At 32.7% G+C, this 22,178-nt stretch overlaps 2 protein-coding genes across 2 annotated transcripts; one reads left to right on the top strand and one right to left on the bottom strand.

Annotated features, from left to right (window-relative positions):
- Window positions 1-454: 454 nt before the first annotated feature.
- On the bottom strand, window positions 455-22,073 carry LOC111707196 (LARGE xylosyl- and glucuronyltransferase 2-B). The gene is made up of 25 exons (XM_023480250.1): window positions 21,612-22,073; window positions 20,010-20,064; window positions 19,373-19,434; window positions 18,324-18,365; window positions 17,181-17,243; window positions 16,869-16,941; window positions 16,501-16,562; window positions 16,114-16,167; window positions 14,600-14,661; window positions 14,350-14,492; window positions 13,596-13,638; window positions 11,238-11,433; window positions 10,317-10,410; window positions 8,950-9,047; window positions 8,349-8,461; window positions 7,828-7,916; window positions 7,289-7,342; window positions 6,786-6,947; window positions 4,930-5,013; window positions 4,642-4,804; window positions 3,837-3,891; window positions 3,018-3,124; window positions 2,306-2,395; window positions 1,866-1,928; window positions 455-1,367 (listed from the first exon to the last, which is right to left on the bottom strand). Exons 1-25 carry the CDS (start codon window positions 21,662-21,664, stop codon window positions 1,258-1,260), a joined length of 2,190 nt encoding a protein of 729 aa, XP_023336018.1. The 5' UTR covers window positions 21,665-22,073; the 3' UTR covers window positions 455-1,257.
- LOC111707201 (uncharacterized) lies at window positions 12,093-13,532 on the top strand. The gene is made up of 2 exons (XM_023480256.1): window positions 12,093-13,212; window positions 13,360-13,532. The coding sequence occupies exons 1-2, from the start codon at window positions 12,765-12,767 to the stop codon at window positions 13,389-13,391; spliced, it is 480 nt and encodes a 159-aa protein (XP_023336024.1). The 5' UTR covers window positions 12,093-12,764; the 3' UTR covers window positions 13,392-13,532.
- Window positions 22,074-22,178: the final 105 nt, after the last annotated feature.

Below are 22,178 nucleotides of genomic sequence, written 5' to 3'. Positions count from 1 at the left end.
GGCCCTTTCAGTCAAGAAAACGAACAAATCTGGCGTTCCTAGAATCAAAAATTTGTTGATCTAAATATTAAATCTCGAGAGGATTGAGCATTAATTCTAATATCCACCATTCTAAAGTTCCCAGCTCTGGACAGAGCTGGGTTTCAAAGCTAGTATTTAATATTTTTAATAGTAGAAGCTATTAATAAAAGAAAGACTAGGTTATAACATATCTAATGCATTAGTAAGTAGTGCTATCCACATACTAACAGGGCTATCCACAAAGAATAAAATAAAATAAAAACTTAAATCTATCAAAATACCAAGCAATGCTTGTGAATGATAAAGCTTGTACATTTACAATAATAAAATTTAAACATTAATTTTTATGCTCTGTAGGACCCTGTATCTAAAAAAAATCACAAATGTATAGAAAACTAGTATTAACAATTTTTCTTGAGATCGTAAATTTCTACATGTAAATTGAAATTAAAATAACTGTACAGAACAATAAAACTGGAAAACGGGAAGACGACATTAAACCAATCTGGTTGCGATAAACCAAATGGTTTAAACAGTAGCTTAAAAGTTAATTCTTAAATAATACAAATACAAAATTCTTATAAGTAGGAAGTGCAAAGACGACATTCGACTTTAATTGGTTTGACCGTAGGAACTGGTGTAGGTACATTTATCTTTGGCAGTGGGATTATTTCATGATTAAATTGACAACACAGATTCTACTTGAGGCAACATATTGTGCATTATATTATAGAGCTAATGAAAAGTATAAATGTTAAAAATTATCATGATTTGTGGAACATTTGGTGAGAGAAGGACTTGTTAAAGCTTAGTAAGAACTTTTATCCCGATACATGACGTGTACTTGTTATTTTACAGTTGTAATGTATATTGCGTAATTGCGTCTGACAATGATTGCAAAAAATTATAAATCAATAAGATTTTATCAGTTTGTTCGATACAGATTGTTGTTTCTAATAGTTTTCTAAAATTATTGCTTCAGGTTTTGACGCTATAATTACATAAAACAAATAATGAATCGTAATTTCATTGATTTTTCTGTTTTTTTTGTGCTTGGCATCTGTTTTCCTAACAAAATCTGTTTTAAGGGTCTCAATATTACAGATTATCCTGTTTTTGGTACTTAGCATCTGTTTTAATAAAAATTCTGTTTTAAGAGTCTCAATATTATAGATTATCCTTTTTTTTGGTACTTGCATCTGTTTTCATAAATAATTCTGTTTCAGGGTCTCATTATTAACGACTATCCTGTTTTTGGTACTTGACATCTGTTTCCATAATGAATTCTGTTTTCAGAGTTTCCATACAACTTCTGTAGGAGCTGGAGGTACGGTAGCGATGAATATCTATAATTATGGAGCAAATATTAAACTATTTATTACATTAAAAAAAAGGTTAACATTTGTATTGCACATTTCTTACAATAATATTTGTTATTGAAAAATTCATGCTTACTTCAGTTTTAATGTGATTCTTAGAATTGAATAATTTTAAGAGTGGAACAGTAAAATATGTTACATTGCAATTAATTAATGTAAAAAAAATAAACTGTGGAATAGGAAGACGACATTAAAGCAATAATTATGTGTAGTTGACGTTCTTATAAGAGTATTAGTTTAAGCATCATTATTATTATTTAGTAAAATGTGTCTGTTTACACCGCAAAATTGCTGTGTCTCATGTTTATTGAACAATTTAAAGTCACAACTTGAGTCTAGAAGTCGTCTTCTTATTCTAGAGTTATCTGGATCTCACTGTACACTATACATACTGTACACTGTACACTATACATACTGTACACCGTACAGTGTACATACTGTACACTGATGATTGATTTATCTCACCTAAGCTCGGGGTATGGGGGAGATGAACAATAAAAACATTCGGTAACACAAGAAAGCTGTAACCTTAAACATTTTTAAAGATTAAATCATATTTAAATCATCTTTTCATCATGTACTGGTTTATACTGTACTGGTTTATCAAAATAAATAAATATACATCCTTGTTTTCAGACTCAAGTTCATTAAATCGGACATTTTCAAATATCAGAACAAAGAAATAATATTGATAAATACAACCTATTTATTAAAAAAAGAAATAAGTTATAACAATTTTACTGTGGGTTTATATTCTCTTAAATTCTCAATTTTAAATGTTGAGGTTTTAACAAATTATTAATTTAAACTATTTCGTGGATTGATTAAATAATGTTTATTGGGGGGGGGGGGGGGCTGAGCCCCCATAGCCCCCCCCCCTGTGTGTGCCAACTGTTAAAACCAACCTTGTGCATTTAGTTGGTAGATATGTGAGACCTTGTTCCAACCAAACCCAGTAAACCTAGGATCGTATCTGCTCATATTCCGGGGACCAACTTAACAAAATTAGAGTTAAAGGGACAGTAAGCGTATTTTAAGAGACAATCTATGCAAAAAAGGCAATGCCCAATTCACAACCGTACCCTTTAAACCTTAAAGCTTGGATTAGATGTCAATGTTTATAATTTTGAAAATTGACTTGTGATTTTCTACTTCAGAAAACCATTAAGAAATTATCAGAGTTAAACTTTTTAAACAAAGTACATTCCGTTCAACGGTTTTTAAATCGGGCCTTTATACCCACAAAAGATGAGACTGAAAAGACGACCTGAAATATGATGATTTCAAGGTTAAATTATGTCTACTGTCTTGAATTACTCGTTCCAGGAAGTACTGAATATAAGAAAACAGATCCCGCCAGTCCGGGCTAGCAAATGTCTTCGGTTTTTCAAAGCACGCAATTTGTTGCCAGTCACGGGGGGCGGGGAAACCTTGTGAAAATGCGCGTATAGGCAGGCTCTCTGCTGTTCCAGTCGGATCGCTTCACGTACGAGGGTGCTAGAGCGTCGGGAAACCCGTCGGTCGCAGGGTGCAGTTTAAACTGCATTATAAATTCCGTACAGTCGTCTGTAAAGTCTCATCCGTTGTGGTTCCCCCTGTAGTAAATATATTTCCTACCTATATAAGGCTCGAAATCTAGTCTCCACTGTGCAGGATAAGGCTGGGAAGAACTACGCCATTTTTGAAAGTTCGTAGCACTATGCCCCTCAGGCCACACCCGGCTTCTACAAATATCTTGTTAAATTCATTTATTCATTCATATTTTTTATTCAACTACAAAGCACAAGATAAAACAAATAAAAAATCACAATTTACTATGTAGTTTTGACCCGCCTAACCAGAGTTGGTTGTTTTGATAGGTTGACCCATTGTAAGCGAATAAGAATTGTAAATAAATTGATGGATGTACACTGTACAGTGTACATTTTAAACAAAACAATGATGATAAATCAGAAATAAGGTAAGGAGGGGGTGAAAAAGAGGGAAAGAGTGGTTACTCAGCGGAAGGGTTGTAACAAAGGGTAACATATATTATTAGAATCATGTTTATGAATTAAAGGGTGAAGAAGATAGCAAAGACTAATTGCAAAAAACCTAAGAAGCGATTATTAAAGAAGCCTTTTTTTTCTAACTTCGCCTTGAAACTTTTTTAACAATTGCCAATTGAAAGGATTTTATAAAAGGTGTATATTTTTAAGAAATAATTTTTGATGATTTGGGGAAAAAATTTAAAAATGTCATTCTTCTCATTCATTCATATGCTTTCCCCAAAAATTCATTTATTTCCAAAATTCAGTGAATAAAACACTTACCAAAATTTACTTACCTAACTTAAAGGGAACAAATTATGATTTATGAAAAATATACATTTACACCTCTGTTGTGTACATTTTGCAATTAAACATGTCTAATTTATTTTCAATTTTCAAGACCAACCTGAATGAGATGATTTCTCCAAGATCTAATTGTTTCAAGAGATCTGATTTGGTTCCTGCTCAATAACGCATTTCTTTGCTTGAGGTAATATATGTATATAAATTCTGAGCTGAAAACTTAAGAATGAGATATCCCAAATCTCGATTACTTGATCTGAGTATCCAATGGACACACATTTGATTTTCTTCTTAAACCACTCTTTATTGGATAAATTAGAGAGTCCCTTCCGTTTCTGTATATTTTATCTTAAATGGCGCGCAAAATTTCAAATTTACCGGCTTCATATACGCGACTCTGATTGGTTGAATTTTATACACTTTTCTGGATACAAGTACAAGATTAGGATAGTCTCGAGATTAAGAAAAAGAGAGGATCAAGCATTAATCTAGATATCCACCATTCTAAAGTGTTCAGCTCTAATTTCTTTCCACTCACTCTGATTTTCTAATCCTAGTGATAATTATATCCTTGTAAACTTGGACATTTAATACTTTTACACAATAAATCCTGCTAGATTAAAAAGTCTGAACAGGTTGCAAAGATTTTAAAATTGAAAAATTCGAAATGGAGGCGAATAATAAGTTTCTTAGTATGTTAGTATGTTGTATGTAGGAAAAATATTTTTTTTTTAGAAAATTCCCATTGAATCTTTAAATCTTTAAATGACCCACCATTTTCACAAAACAAAAACCTTCATTTGAGTAAAAATTAGAGAGAGAGTCGCTTTACTACTTAAAAAATATATCTTTTGCTTCATTATCTTTACTACATATTATTATTATTATTATTTATTATTAAACAAAACTTCTGGGGATATTTTGGTCCCCTCGGAAGCCACACTTATCAGTACTTCCCCTAATGAAACGTGTACAATCACGCCTGGGGTTGTCTGTTTGTTCTATTATTGAACCCTGGATGTAAGGGCACCGGGTGTTGGGATTATCGGGAGCCTGAGTAAGCCGAGTCCCCTAGGTTCATACAACAATGATACCTATTTAAAAATTTGGTTCCATTATAACTCAGACAAACATAAAGGGACATTTTAAATATCTCCATATCTCGACAAAAGATGCTAAAAGTCCATTTTTTATGCCTGAATGAAAAAGGAAAAATGCTTCATTCCTGGCAGATCATCGGCTCGGTATCTTTCACTCTCAAAAGCAGGTACAACCAGAACCTAGAAAAGGCAAAAATATTAGAAAAAACAGTATCGGAGAGGACGGTACTAGAGACACCCCCCCCCTCCCTCCCCTCCTTGCATATACAGGGCTACCCACAAAGGATGAGACTGTAAAGACGACTTGAAACTCTAAAGATATGACGATCCCAAGGTTAAATCTGGATAAAGTCATGAATTGAGTGATTGAATTATATCGCAGAGAAAGACATAATTTGAAAGTTCCGGGAAATCATGAATATGCGGAAACAGACAGTGTAACTTTAGTATATTGTCTCTGAAGTCCCATCCTTTGTGGATAACCATGTTCTTTTTATGTAAGACACGTTCCCCCCTCTTCCCTCCTCATCTTATAGCCAATCTTTAAAAGTACTCAGATCGGTATGATTTCATGTACTTGTTTACGTTTTCAATTTTTTTTTAAAACGATCGTTTCGTTATGAAAACGACGACGAAAAATCAAAAACGAAACGATCGTTTTTAAAAACTATTGTTTTTTTTTTAAAAAAGTTCGTTTTTTAAAAATGGTCGTTTTTAAAACGATCGTTTTTATAAAACTCGTCGTTTCGAGAACGATCGTTAACGACGACCCTTTGTTAACGATCGTTAACCAAGAGTGGAAACCCACCTGAAGGGCATGTGTACTTATTTATTTATTTATTTTGTGATCGTACACAATTTAAATAATTGGTACAAATTAAAACAGGCAAAAAAAATTGTAAGAGAATATTTATCAAAATAAATACAAATACAAGAAACAAAATCATTCTATAATTAGGTCGCGCATATAAAATTAATAATATCGTCAAGCTCAGCTTGGCCAATTCTATTGATAACAATTTTTTTCCAGAAATTAGTTAATTTAAAAATGGAATCCTCCATTCTTCTTCCACGGGTATTTCTTGAAATATCATAAAAAATTTTTACAATACGTAAGTAGTTTTTAATATCAAGAAGTTTTAGATCCTGAATAACTGTTTAACTTCATGTAAGGCGACATTCAATAAAGTTGCATGTAATTTTTTTTTAAAAACGACTGTTTTTTTTATAAAGTTCGTCGTTTCATTAACGATCGTTAACGACGACCCTTCGTTAACGAAATTGACAATAATTTTTCTTTTTTGAAAAACGATCGTTTTTTCAGAAGCGATCGTTTTTAAAAAACAATCGTATAAAAAACGGTCGCAAATCGTTTTGATAAAAACGATAGTTTTCAAAAACGATCGTTATTCGTTTTCTAAAAGTTCAAAACGATTGGGTCATTTTTAAAAACGATTTTCCGAAAACGAAACTATAGACGATTGAAAAACAAAGCAAAAACGATCGTTTAACTTTCACGGTTTATCTCTAAAATATAGTATAGTATATATATAGTATGGTTATGTTATTTAATATAACCTCCTAACCTTGCACCTATATTCTTTCAATCAATGCTTAAAGGGATGTAAGCATGATGTCAAGTGACCCTCCATACATAGATGACAATACCAGCTACAAAACGGTACCATTTTAAAGTTTTGACTGATCAAGTCTGAATCTAATATCAATGTTTACAATCTTAAAAACTGATTGTCTTCAATTGTGACTATTGCATTTCTACTACAAGAAAACATTTAAGAATTTGTACTTAAACAAATTTAGGCCTTGTCAAACGACAATATATTCCAAAGATAAAGATAACATGGGTGCCATTTTGAATCGGACATTGCCATCTTTGCATGGAGGGTCACTTAAAGTTACGTTTACAGTCCATTTTAAATTACATGACTGACCTTTTTTCCTCCAGTTTTGAGCAGATTGTGAACATGAAGATTAAGGTTGTCTTCAATACCATCAGATGGAATAAAATCAATCTCACTGAGGAATACATAAGGAGTATCAGAGAACTTTAGAGCAACGTTTCTCAGGAAGTTAATCGGATAAAATCCCCCCTCCTTAAGCAAGGGCAGTTTACAGTGGTATGGGGTCCAGGGGATTTCTGAAAGACCCCCCCCCCCCTGTTCTGTTGAAGTTTTTGTATTTTCCATATATAAAGCCTAAGAATTCCACAGAGGAGTTTTATCCACAAACTCTGATTTTCAAATCCTTATATCTTTGCAAGCAAATGTCGTAGACGTTTGATACTTTAAACTAAGAACGCTATTAGCACAAATATTCTAAGTTGGAAATATCAATAGTGTAATTATCAGGTTGCAAAGATAAAGTAATTGAAAAACTCGAATTTGTTAACAGAAAATGCACCCCCCCCCCCATTAAATTCTGTAAATGCCCTTGCCTTGAAGACAATATGGTATCCAATATTTGTTCTGGAACTTAACAGTTTTGACGACTATAACAGTAAAACAGCCATGTTATGCTATAATTTGTTAATCTTATGCAAAGGGAACAAAAAAATTGCTGGCAAAGTATAAAAAAAATGTTAACTAAATGTTTTTACAAATAAAAATGTAGAAAAAAAACTTTGTGGGCATTTTAAATGTGTAGCAGGGATCATAAAAGTCTGTACATTTGAAGACAACTCCTAGCAAGGTATGAGATGAGACAACAAAGTGGGTTCCAACAAATTTTAAAGTGATTCAGTATTTAGGCACTCGAGAGAGAGGTGGGGGGGGGGAGTGCATCCTCAACAATATTATCTGGTAAAACAAGATTTTCACTTAATAATCTTAAGTGAATACAATTAATTGTGGTATATGCTACAAATTGCTAAGTGCACCTGCTGCGAGCAATTTGTTTGAGGGATGATTACAAATTGTTATGGTTGCACACCCTTTCTCGCACTAGTGCTATTTAGCTAATAGATGGTCTGTTTTCCTGGTGAAACTCTAAAAACTTGACAGCCTCATAATCAGTGAGGTAGAGAGAGAGGGAGAGTGGACCTTTCCACTTTTTAACAACTCCCTCTGATCAAGCAAAATATTAGATGATTAAAGTGAGTTCTCTAAACTCGGAAATGAGATGGATCATTAAATTAATGTGGATTAGAAATTAGGTAGAGTAAGTATTTCTTTTTTCGCTAACAGTCAGTGGAAAAAATTTATTTTGTAAGTTTAAATTCTTTTTTTTTTGGGGGGGGGGATAAAAGCCATTGGACTAAAACATCAATTTTAAAGTCCCCCCCCCCCCGTTCATTTTAAGTATTTTTAGGGGGGCACTTTTTTGAGAGTAAGGTTTCATCAAATAATACTTAACAAAAATAATAAGTAAAAATTAAAATAATAGATAATGAGCTCTTCAGGTTTCCAGGCACTGTAACATTTTAGAACTATCCACACGTTTTTAATAACCCATGTATGTTAAAATGCCGAACAAACCATTTATTTATATTCACTTCCCTAACACATGAAGACGATCAAACGACAGAGTAGCGCAGAGAGTAATCGGGAACTGAGTCAGGTTGCTGGAAACAAAGGGAAGGAAAAAAATATGGGTCCTGTAGTTAAGGATAAATATTTAGAATAATTCTAGAAGACGGGTGCATCTAAACAAAGTGTGAAAACCAAATAGATTCAGTGGGAAAAGTTTCTGTATAGGAGAAAAAGAAAAGAAAAGTTTTTTTTAATTTACGTTTTTTTAGGGTTGTTGAGTTGTAATGAAATCAAACGTTTTTTTGGGCCCATGGGTATTATCTTATTGTCTATATTTTGATTTTAAATATTTTCTTCTTAAATTAATTTTTCTTCTTTGTTTCATCATTTCTTTTTATTTAGATTAAATATTAAATTAAAAAATGGGTGATGTACCATTTCATGGCTTCCAAAGTACAGTTGTTGGATGAGCCAGCTACAAGCTGACCGGAGCACAGCTGATTGGCGGGAAACATATATATTTATATTTTATAATTATATAATACTGGTAGCCGGCCGTAAGATGGTACATTACCAAAAATTGATATGATTTAAATTTTTCATTTATTTTTTCAAACAGAATATACACCCCTGGAGGAAGGTTTGATGAAGATTAATGAAGAACTGTTTGTAGTTTTGCTGAGAATTAAATTTATCTGGAGAGTTGAAATGTACAATGTTCACCTCCTAGAAATTAAAGTAAAATTGAATATATTTAAAGGGACTGTAAGCATAATTTCAAATGACCCTCCATGTAAAAATGGAAATGCCCTATTTACACGGTAGCCTAAAAAACAGGTTTATTCGGACGAGAATAGGGTTTATTTATTAAAATTTATACGTTATAAATTCACTTTCGCAAATGAATACAAACAGTTTAAAGAAATATCTCATTCATACTTGATCAGAACACACTTTTAAGGGTACTATTGAAATTCGGAAATTGCCATCTTTGCATGGAGGATCACTTGAAATTACACTTACAGTCCCTTTAAGATTTTATGTGCATTTGATGTTAATATGAAACAAATAGTCACCAGCAGCTTTAACATCAACTTATTCATGAAAATTTGTCCGTGTACATGTTTATTGAACTATCATAAATCATAAGGCATTTGCCATATTCTGTTGCGCGCGGGTGCCCCGTGGAGTTCCGAGGCGGAGAGAGGGGGATTGACTTTTGTAGATCCAGAAAAATAATATCTGTGGGATGCCTGCGTAGAGACTGGCAACTGGTAGGGTCTTAAATGTAAGACATGTGGCCGCAGCGCTCGGCCCAGAAAGTGTCATAACTTAACCTAACCCGTGGCCGCAGCGCTCGGCTCTAGCCTGTTCTAGCCGCAGCACTCAGCCCAGATAGTGTCTCAACCTAACCTAACCATAGATAAATAAATAAACATAGATAGCTTATGTGCGCAAAATCACCAAGAATTGTTCAGTCCACGAAATCATACTTCTTGGGGTCAAAGTGTAATTCAACGATAAGCGGGGTGGTTTGGTGTTTTATTGGATTTCATAATAGAGTGTAAAATAACTCCGGGAATGGAACTATTTGAACAACAATATTTCACTGAAGAAGGACATGAGAAGGACTATACTAACTTAAATTTCTCTCTACAGAACTCATGTACACCACAAGTACTCAATGACATAAGAGCAGCCAATGTTCACAACCGACCTAGTTAATCTATATAACAGGAATATCTTAAAACATCTCTGTACATTTATTTCTTTCAAGATGAAAAATGTCGTCTTATGCGCAATCTATCTTTATCTATGAACCAAACCCTAAATAAATACTAATTTAATTATTTTTCTGGATCTACAAAATTCGGTCCTTCTCTCTCTGTTTTGGAGTTTTGCGGGGCATTTGCGCACAACAGAGAATGGCAAATCCCAAATCATAAATCTTAAAATCGTTTTCCTATTCCACAGATTTATAGGTCTCAACAATACCTTAGTAGACTGAAGGCATAATGTGTCGGAGAGAGAATTCTCTGAAAGTTGAATATTCCAAGAGCAGGGAATACGGTACAATATACCCTCCTGTCTGAAAAACGTAGATGAAAAATGTGTCCCAAAAAATCAACAATAAGAATAACACAAACATTAAATAAAACGATAAAAGGATTAACTAAATCAAAAACTTTGTGTAAAACTTTTCATTCTGATAAAAATGTCAGATTCAAATCAAATCTTCATCTAGTGATGATAGCTACATAATAATATCTTTGGCCCTGAGCTGGGGCGAGATTTTATGAATTTAGAGATAAGTAGTTGAACTACGTAGACGAAGTTTAACAGCTCAAGCGCTTGTTTAAGTTGAGGAGTGGTGGATCAACTTCTCGCTTTTCATCATTTTTGATCCTTGGTATACTAGTTAAGAAGAGAAGACGAAAAAGTAAATTTGGACATCTTACAACTATTTTTGACCCCTCCCCTCCCCCACATCCTAATCCATTCGGAGCCTAACAATTTTGGAGGTGGGAGTGGTGGGTTAAAAAATATTTAGGACAAGATCCAATTGACCATCAGCCCAGGAGATTAAATATTATTTTTGATAAGGAGGGTTAGATCTCAGGAGAATATTATGTTAGGTACTTTCCCAAAGGCATTTTTGCAAGTGTCAACTTCCCAAGTCTTTCCTAGCCGCAGCACTCGGCCCCCTAGCTCATCCTCGTCACACCGCTCGACCACATATTGAGGCCTGCAGCTTCTCAGAAAACCATTTCGAAAGTTGTGGAAAATTGCACAATTGGGAAGTTTGGAAATTGCCTTTTGGAAAGATCCTAGATTTACCTGGCAATTACAGCATTAATAATATCCTGATCTGCTAGACTAGTTGAGAGCAGAGTGAGAATATATATATAGATTTACCTGGTAATTACAGCATTAATAATATCCTGATCTGCTAGACTAGTTGAAAGCAGAGTGAGCAGATTATTCTCTGCGACCCCTCTCCAGGTCCTCCACCAGTTTAACCTACGTAACCTCTCCAAGTCCAGGAGAATCACCCCGGTATTGAAACCTCGGCCCAAGGCCGGCCATGGTCTGTGGTTCTTCCACAGTTTGCCTAAAAGAATGATGTAGGTCTTCTTTTGTGACATAAAAAGTCGATATTCATTCATGTTTCTTAAAGAAAATTATCAAGAATGAAGGACATATCCATGAAATATCCATGTTGAGCATTTCTCTACAAAATAAACTAAAATATTTTTGTTGCAGAAACAATGTAGGATATTTACAGATACTGTTTAAAGGTTCCCACTGTCCCAAAGTGAAAATTGTCAATTGAACTTTAAAACCCACCCACTCCAAAAAAGATGAAAATAAAAAATCTTCCAATAATAAAAAATAAAAAAATTCTCCACAATATGAAAGTGGGAAATGGTCCAAAATATGAAAGTGGGAAATGGTCCAAAAGACATATCATGAATGTAAAATTTACCAAGGAAACAGAACTGGTAAATACTAACAGTAGTTCTGTATTTTTGCACCTAAGCAAAATTAATGAACAGTTCCTTTAAATCCTTAAAAGTACAGGGTGAGTCAAAAAAAATGTGATCAGAGTTGTTTTCTTTATAACAATTTTTTGCTTCATAAAATTCTCGACATGCAAGATATTTTAGCAATATTTTGGAATATTCTTTTCATTTTTTTAGACCAAAAAATACATCTATAAACAATTTAGGGTGACACAGGAAGATGAAAAAAAAAAAAAAGTTGGGTGGATAGGTTGTTTGGGTGATGTGGCATTATGGCTGCATTTTGACAAAATTTTGGTAGGATAGGACCATTGCATCAGGTGGAAACAGTGTCTGCTTTTTTCAGAAAATTTCTTGATTTTGACGAGTTTGAACAAAAACATGATGAAATATGTTCAGTTTATGTAAACCATTTATAAAACTTGTGTTAATAGAGAAATTAACAAAAATGGGACCAAATAAAAAGTGGAAAACTGATCTTCATCCACACCGTGTCATGAATTACAGTCAAAGAAGACCACTTTATTTGATGAAATCCCCTCTGTCAAACATCAGTTCAAGTAAACTGCCAACTAATGGAACAGTACTAAGTTACTTCCAGTATGTAATCAGCGGCAAAAGTGTCAGGTTTAAATCTACAAGAAACAACTTTTCCTGTTCCATAGCTAGGAATACATCTGACATGATCTGTAAATGTTCTGATGGACCCTGCAATGAAGCTACTGGAGAAGAATGTGTGCTTAGGAAGATTGTAACCATCTGGGTATCTTGCGGATTTGGAAGTTAAATCATCACAGAGCAGTCAATTAAGATTACGTTTGAGAAATTACACAAACATTGGAATAATCTTAGGAAGGTACAAAATATTCTGAAGAAGAGAACAACCAAGCCAGCACATGAAGTTAATATTCAAAAGTTTATGGATATGATGAATGGGTTGTTTGATATTGCCTCGCCCAACTTTGAACAAATGCTGAGAAATGATAAGTCTATGCCAAGATCCAAGGAGAGTATCATGGAGGATATGCAGTTTTTGCAGGATCAAAGATCTCCTCGGAAAATGGGGATAAGCCATCAATGTGATATGGAGATTGAGGAAGTTATCAAGAGAAGAACTGAGAAGTATAGGAGGCATGATGAGTATAGAAAGAAGATTGCCGCAGAAGGTTTCTGTGATCCGTTCCCAGATGAAGCCAATGATATCTTATATGATCCTGCCCCAGTTAATAAAGGTTTGTCACTGCAAGAAGCAAAGTCACCATTCGATGATGATGATAGTGATGATTCTGACATCAATGATCATAATGTAACCCAAACATTTGTATCAGAAGTCAACCTAGCAGGTCCTTCAAATACATCTATTTCAGGTACATATATTAAAATTTGCATTACATATTTTTTTTAAATACCAATCTTATCAGAATTACATTTGGCAAGCTGCAAAAGCAACTTTTAAACTATTTGAAATGTTTTCTTTATCTTCAATTTTAAATAGGTTTAAATGAGACTTCCAGAAAGAGAAGAATTGAGAAAGGTTCAACTCTAGTTACAGTTGAGAAAGATATCTCACTAGAAGGACTAGTGGAGGCAACAACATCCCTCAGCGTAAGAAGTGGGCTAAGCTATAGAGACCAAACAATGTTTCTTGCATCAATAGTTAATTATCTTGATATCCCTCTCAAACAAGTTGGTCTTCAAACATTTACCTGGGATATACCAAACATTTACCTGGGATAAACCAAACATTTACCTGGGATATACCAATCACTTTGGTTCTCTACCAAACCCAGTGCCTGCATCACATAAGAGCATTATTTTTTAAAAGATTTTTAAATATTGATAAAAAAATTAATTATTAAACTGAACATGGTTGATTAGACAAAACTAGGTTTCAACAAGAAAATAAAAATAAACACCAATTGGCGCAATTGCAAGTCAGTTAAACAAAAAATATATGTAAAAAATCTTCATATCTTTAATATTTGTACGCATTGTAAATTTTAAATATGATGGTCGATTTATTTTATTTTTTAATATAGGCTTTCAATAGTACAGTGGCCGGGGTTTATATCAATTCAATGAAGACGACTTTGCTATTCAAGTTTAGTTTTGATTTCTAACTAGCATTTTTCAAATTAAGAGATTACTATTTTACTACAAAGAGAAGCTGTTAATTAGAAGCTGTTAATTAGAAGCTGTTAATTAGCAGCTTCTCTTTGTTTATATATATATGATTATCCAAGCTGCTGAATTTTTGGTAGAAATATTGAAATCGAAAATAATCTTCATTGTATTGATATATATATATAACGACGACTATGCTAAATTATTTGGCAAAGACGGAAACGCTTATGCTGGTGTAGGGAATTAACAAAATGGCTGAATTGATTCCACAAAACCGTCCTTTGTGTGTAACTCTCTGAATATCAACGTGTGGTCTGATTATCTAATTCAATTTATCTTTTGACTAATTTTGCTCTAAACAATTCTTTTGAGTCGCTTGCCTGTTCTGAATTGAAGTTCTTAAAGAGCTCCCACAATCTAGCAATATCTGTAGCAAAGACGACATCTGTATCAAGAACAATCGCCTTCTGTAGACTAGCTGGTAGTAGCTGGGGTAGGGTCAGTTTAAGCAAACCATACACACCTAGATTAAGTTATTAAGGGAGAAATCGGAGAAAGAAGCCTTTTGAATTATTATTAGAATTTTTGTTGATTTTGGGTTTGACGGAAACAACAGCTATGAATTCTAACCTGAATAGTGTTTATTAGGTATCCAGGATACATCATTAATAACCGTCTCAGCTTTATAGAAACTAAATAATACATATATTTGGTATCCAGGAAACATCACTGATAACCATTATAGAAACTAGATAATACATATATTTGGTATCCAGGATACATCATTGATAACCAGCTTTATAGAAACTAGATAATACATATATTTGGGCCCCGAAACAAATTAAGAACGCTGTTCTTAAACTTAAGATTTTTTTAACAAATATTGCCAAAAATCAATAACAAAATTAAGAACATTTTCCAAAATTAAGATGTTTAAGAAATGTTTTTGAAGTTGTTGCAAATTAAAGATTTTTAAGATCATTTTTTTTAAAACTCACAAAAATTGGAAAAAATATAAATCTAAAAATAAAAAATCCTCTTTTTTTGTCAAACATTTTTACTCCTTCATACAAACAAATTTTGAATATGTTTTTATGTTCCACATTTGTACTCTTGTAGAGAATAAATGTTTAAAATATGTCATTTCAGCAATAACCTAAAAAATATTAAAGTTGTTTAACATAAAGTTGTTTAAAGTAGTGCACTGTTAAAATATAATCGATATTAGTATAGGATGTAAGGCTTAAAAAAGCAAAATGTTGTAAAATCATCCGCTCCCATTTAAAGGTTCTCGCCAAGGAGTATGAAATAGAAGGGAGATACAACTGACGCGGCCCGCCCTAATATATGATTATAAATGCTTTGCAGACGGTACTTCATTTGAATAAGAAATATATGTCTAATTTGTCTAATGCACAATTACCGCGTATACAATGTCCTATTCTGAATTTTCTTATACAAATGGAGTACCCGTCTGCAAAGCATGCATAATCATATGGTAGGGCGGGCCGCGTCAGTTGTATCTCCCTTCTATTTCATACTCCTTGGTTCTCGCACACACGTCAAAGTATGATTCTTTGATACAGATTCCTGTTAGTCAAATAGTTTGATGCAGAACTTCTGAGATTTATGGACTTTCAGCTTCTCTTTTTTTTTTGCCATTTGTTCTGAGAGCCTATGGGCAATTACTCATTAAGCTCTTTATATGATTAATTTTGTCTTCTTCATATTTTGAAGGTAATACAAGATTTTTAATAGAAATGTTAAAAAAAAAATTTGGTGAAAAGAAATNCCCCGAAAATTTAGAACATTAAGAACGAATTGCTGTTTTTAAGCCAAATCTTAAATTTAAGAGGTTTATGCAATGGTAAACGTAATAAAGTGTTACTTTTATAGAGAAACCAAATAATCAATTTTCAAAGGGAAAAGCTATCTAGTCCCTTATTGAAAATAACAAACTTTTAGGAAAACGTCGTTCATAAATGTAGTTTAAGCTTTTCAAAATGGTGGTTAATAAAAAAAATCTTTAATTGGCGAATTTAAAAAATCTTAAATAACTTGTAAGGATATTTTTAAATACTGATTTTGATGGAACATTTTCTTTAGAAGNGACTAAATCGGAGCCTAATATACAAAATGCTTACTGGAATTGAACATGGGATAGATTCCAAGACGTCACAAGATTATTTAGAACACGTCTGATACAACATTTGACATAAAATATAAATTGTATAAACTCTCTGATTTCTTGTTTCCAACTCTGTAGGATTTACAAGATTGATGTTCAACAATACTGATTATATAATATATTGATTGAATTTCATAACCCAGAGCTTTTAAGAAAAATAAAATTCCAAAAATACTGAATAAGATATTTTGAACGATTCTCTCCGTAATTTGAAGTTGTAGAAAGTTGAAAAAATAATTGTGAATTGATAAATCACTTACTTTTTAAACAGTGAAAAAAACTGAATTTAATTTCTTTTTTAAATGTTTAATTGATGAATTGAATTTTTTTTTTAAATGTGTTCCTGGAGCTATGATCTGACACAAAATGGAAAATGAGAGGATGAGTTCTGTAGTAGAGAATACTCTAGAAAACAAACCATGGACCACAACATTTTAAAAACTCAACGGTGACTGTAAAGATTGAAAAAATAAAAAAAGGTAAAAAAAAAAATTAAATTTGGCAAATTCTTGAATGTGACACATCATTTGATACATTGTTTTAAAACTTTCAAGATTTATTTAAATAAAGGAAATGTTAGATCCTTCAAAGCAGTTTTTTGGCGTTCATTGAAAAATTGGACTGCATATCAATATTGTAAATATGACAGATATCATCTAAGTAAAAAATTTAATATTTTTTGATTGATTAATTGGTGGGCTGGTTGTTTTCCTTGATAAGTGTTACAACGGTTCTACTGGCGTTGTATCCAGAGCAGACAATGCAAATATGGATATCATTACATCTAAAAATAAATCAATCAATGAGTCAATCAATGAGTCAATCAATCAACTAATCAATCAGTCAATAAATCAGTCAATCAATCAGTCAGCCAATCAGTCAGTCAATCAACCAAATTATATCTATATATTTATATCTTTACATCTATCAATCGGTCCATCAATCAATCAATCAATCAATCATGCCATCATTTATTCACAAATTAAACATAATAATGAAACCAATAAATATCTTTCTATTTACCTCTGAGATTTTGAAAGCTGAGGTGTCTTGGGGTCAACCTTCTTATGCTTTGTCTGGGAAAGTCTAAGATAAATAACATTTGCATTTAGCGTTTTTATTTCATTAATAGTTTTCAAAAAAATTTAGAAGAACAAATAAGAAGGCCAGTTTGGAGTGGAGTAAAATAACAGTTTTGTTTTTCTTTAAATAATTTCTATTCATTGCCTCCTTTTATGCGAAGCCTGTTCTCAGAGCTGAAAACTTTAGAATGGTGGATATAGAGATTAACTCTTGATCTCCTCTTTTTTTAAATATCCAGAATGAATATTGCTTGTTCTCCTCTTGATATTAATCTCCAGATTAATTAACCGATCGGGATAAAGGATATCCCATTCTAAAGTTTTCAGCTCAAATTTCTTAATCTATTAAAGGGACTGTAAGCGTAATTTCAAGAGACCCTATAAAATTATGGCAATGCCCAATTCAAAATTGATAATTTCCAGTGGAGGGTTCTCCAGAAAAGTGACATGCTGATTTGAGGGAACAGGAATAAAGGGAAAGGAAATGGCGCTGGTCTGACCTGAGAAAACCAGTTGCACTGCTTTGCTGACGAGTTGGGTATTCCTTACACACACTCTTTTGGTACAGACACACAGCATGACTAAAGTCAAGGAAATTGCAGAACAATGTCGTCATATTGTAAACTTTAATCAAATTATATTCTTTGCATGAAAATTTGGCTTTATAGTGTTGACTTAAATATGTAAATAATATATTACATGTATATTAAACTTATTTTTAAGTAAACAATTAACAATAAACAAATTTACTCTCCTAGACTGTACAAATACCGAGAATATAATTTACTGTATATACCTACAGTACACGCCTTTGGTTCGGTATTTCTTACACACACTCTTTTTGTACAGACACACAAACATGACATTTCCGCTCCCAGGCTGATTTCTACTGCAGGAAAACATACAGGAACTGTCAGAAATAAACACTTTTAAACCTAGAAAAACGACAATATCTTTCACATTACTGATCAGATAAAGGTTTCAAGGGTATCGCTGTGAATCGGGCATTTCCATCTCTGCATGGAGGGTCACTTAAAATTACGCGTACAATCACTTTCAACATAATAGTCCCTTTGTTAATTACCTTAATTGACGCCCAAGCCATCTCACTTGGTCCTCAGATTCTCTAAATTAAATTTGCCATACAGTGTGACCCAAAAAACAGACAAGGATTATGTTTGAAATGAAAAGGTTCTACTTTCGTATTTGGCCATAGAAGAATTCTTTATTGTCAGTCTGTGGACGGGTTACTGCAATACATATACAATATACATCCCAGTTCTATTTTGACTTTGGTAAATTATGGATCCAATGAACCAGGTAAGACGCAGAAAAAATAGGATAGTAAGAAACCAAACATCTTAAGTTTGAGGTTGACGCAGAAAAAAATAGGATAGTAAGGAACCAAACATTCTAGGTTTGAGGTTGACGCAGAAAAAAAAATAGAATAGTAAGAAACCAAACTTCCTAGGTTTGAGGTTGACGCAGGAAAAAAAGGTTAGTACGTAAGGAACCAAACATCCTAGGTTTGAGGTTGACGCAGGAAAAATAGGATAGGAAGGAACCAAACATCCTAGGTTTGAGGTTAACGCAGGAAAAATAGGATAGTAAGGAACCAAACATCCTAGGTTTGAGGTTGACGCAGAAAAAAAAGGATAGTTTAAGGAAACCAACAGTTTGTTCATTAAGTCAAGCATCGAGAACAAAAATGAGATGTTTGAAGTACATAAAAAATAGAATTTTTTTTTTATTTTGAAAAGATACAACTGATATTCTTAACAGTTAAAGAACGTGGATATTTTTGCAACCTGAAGGACTATTTTTTTTGTCGTCCAAATCGTTAAAAAGACATTGAAATGTTTTATTTTTATTTTTAATAAGTCCATTACGTATAATTTTGTCGTCCCATTTTTTTTGGGCTTGAAGACCTAATCCCTGTTTTTTGTTTAAACAAAACAAAAGAAAATGTTGTATAACGTAAATCTGCTTAAAGTTCGTCTAAATAATTCAAAATTGATGCGATGTTGTAAATTTGTGTTTTAACTGAAGCCTGTCGTTTGTTTTAAAAGAAAAAAATTTTATAATACAATTAAAATTTTATAAACCCTTTTTAAAGTTTTCTTTTCTACAAACCGTAGTCTTTGAACCAATGTGATTTCTCGTCTACTAAACCCCAGCCAGCTTTTTGAACTGCCCTAAAACGACAATATTATTATATTCGAACAACCCTAGAAAAAACATAATGATTAAAATCGGGCCATGACATCATACCCCTCGGATCCGGAACCAAGGGGCAAAAAATCAAGTTAAAAAATTTTGCTTTCAAAAAACAAATCTCAATTGTAAAGTAATAAGAAGAAAAATTGTTCAAAAAAGTCAGTAAAACTGGAAGAAATTATCAGGACCTAGACACGAATCCGGATTCGTTTTTCTAGGGCGGATCCAGTTCCGGATCATGATCCGCATCAAATCGAAATGGATCCTAAGCACTGATCATATTGTAAAGAAACAGTTGATTTCACTCAAACATGATTAAAATCGAACCATATTAGATTAAGCATGATTACAATGATTATAGGATTAAATTCTAAATACCCAAAATCAACATAAGATTGATAATTTGGACACAAAACATAAGAAAAAGAGTTAAAAGTTTCAAGTACCATCTTCGATCTTCACCCCCCCCCCCACCCACACACACTTTGAAAGTTAATTGCAAAGTACAAAAAAAAACATTTAAAATATAAATGCTACTTTTTGTTTGCTCTACCTTGAAGAGAAACCAAATGTTGGCGCAAAACAGGAAAATGAGTACAAGCACTAACCTAAAACAATAAAAATATTTGTAAAAAAATTTAATTGTAAAAGGCTTTTTTCCGGTAATTATCAATCAATTTTTCCTTTCTTTTTCCTACATTTTCCTCACTATGTCCTTCTATTTTAAATGTATCTTACTTTCCTTGTCTTATATCCTTCCCTTTTAATTGTATCTTACTTTCCTTGTCTTATTTCCTTCCCTTTTAATTTATCTTACTTTCCTTGTCTTATATCCTTCCTTTTTAATTTATCTTACTTTCCTTGCCTTTTATCCTACCCTTTTAATTGTATCTTACTTTCCTTGGCTTGTATCCTTCCCTTTAATTTTATCTTACTTTCCTTGTCTTGTATCCTTCCCTTTTAATTTATCTTACTTTCCTTGTCTTATATCCTTCCTTTTTAATTTATCTTACTTTCCTTGCCTTTTATCCTTCCCTTTTAATTTTATCTTACTTTCCTTGTCTTGTATCCTTCCCTTTTAATTAATCTTACTTCCCTTGTCTTATATCCTTCCCTTTCAATTTTATCTTACTTTTCTTGTCTCATTTCTTTCCCTTTTAATTTATCTTACTTTCCTTGCCTTATATCTAATATCTAGTGCTTAGGATCCGGATCCGGATCCGGATCGGGATCCGGATCCGCTGGATCCGCATTATTTTGGCTCTACGGATCCGGATCCACAAAAAATGCGGATCCACGGATCCAGATTCAAGCAAAATTTTATTTTTCAAAATGTGCAAAACAGCGTTATTTTTGCTTAAAAATATCCTATTTTGAATTGTTTAAAAGATTTTAAAACTATTCAAAGGGTCTCAGGTTTCTATCTTGCTCAAATCTTAACTCAGACCTCCACCGTGCACCCCCACCCCCTTTGATAACTAGAGAGGGGGGGGGGAAGTCTCCCTTTTCCCCATTGCAACTAAGCAAATTCAGTCTTCACAAATTAAGGTGTAAGGATGTGTAAGAGTGAGGGGGAAAAGGGAGCGCACATACGCTAAGAAGATACAGATGCTAAGAAACATCTTGTGTTCCCAGTATAAAGAGACTGTTCTCTGCACTGAAGATATTCAAATCAGACCAAAGGAGTTGCCAGAAGGCAGATATTCTAAACGCCCTTCTTCTACTAAAAGCAAATATGAATTAGACCTGTTTTTTCATCCAATACAGTAAAAATAGTAAAAAAAACGTTAAAATATGTTAAAATGGTTAACATTTTTTTAGGTATGAAAAAATATTTGAACTAAATTTTTTTTGATTAATGACCTGGATCCGGATCCATTTTTTTTGAAAAGCGGATCCAGGATCCGGATCCGGATCCGCATCAAAATTAAATGGATCCTAAGCACTGCTTATATCCTTCCCTTTTAATTTTATCTTACATCCCTTCCCTAATATATTTAATATTTATCTTTTTTAATCTTTATGTTTTAAAAAATAAATCAGCATGAACATAAAAACTAATTATTATGTTTATTTTATTAACATGAGAAAATAGTAAACTTTCATTTTCATTAAATCTCTTATTTCTTAACTTAACCTTTCTTGTTATTGTTACCTATTACTAAACGGAAGCTTCATTTCCATCAGACCTTTATGTACACTGTACATAACTTCCTCCTCCAAAACTGCTAGCTGTACGGACCGTACATAAATATATTGTTATGATTCATTTCATCTGAAACAATATGTGCTGCTAAGCACAGATGCACAATGCACTTAAAAGGTTTGATAATTTTATTACAAGAATTTTTGTATTTTGCATAGCTTTTATCGAAACTGAAAGTGACCCTTCATTTAGAAAGCAATGAAGAATCTTTGGTCACCTTTTAAAAAATTGATATTCATCATCGAATTTGATTCAGGTAGCTTACGGCGCACCGTAGCTTACATTTTGACTAAACTTACATTATATTAAAATAACGAAAATACATTACTCAATAGATTTTGAGGATGGCATTAAATTTCATTTGATAATTTTAATTATATAAATAGTTTTTGATCATTTTTAAATGGCTTACACAGTAAAAATTTATATTGAGAACCAAAGAATGTTTTTATTCTTTAAAGAGACTGTAGGTTTAATTTTAAGTAACCTTTTATTGAAAGTGTTATATGTTCAATT

The sequence above is a fragment of the Eurytemora carolleeae genome, unplaced genomic scaffold (assembly GCF_000591075.1).
Source record: "Eurytemora carolleeae unplaced genomic scaffold, Eaff_2.0 scaffold786, whole genome shotgun sequence".
Taxonomy (NCBI): Eukaryota; Metazoa; Arthropoda; class Copepoda; order Calanoida; family Temoridae; genus Eurytemora; species Eurytemora carolleeae.
This window is presented reverse-complemented; position numbering and strand designations above follow the sequence as displayed.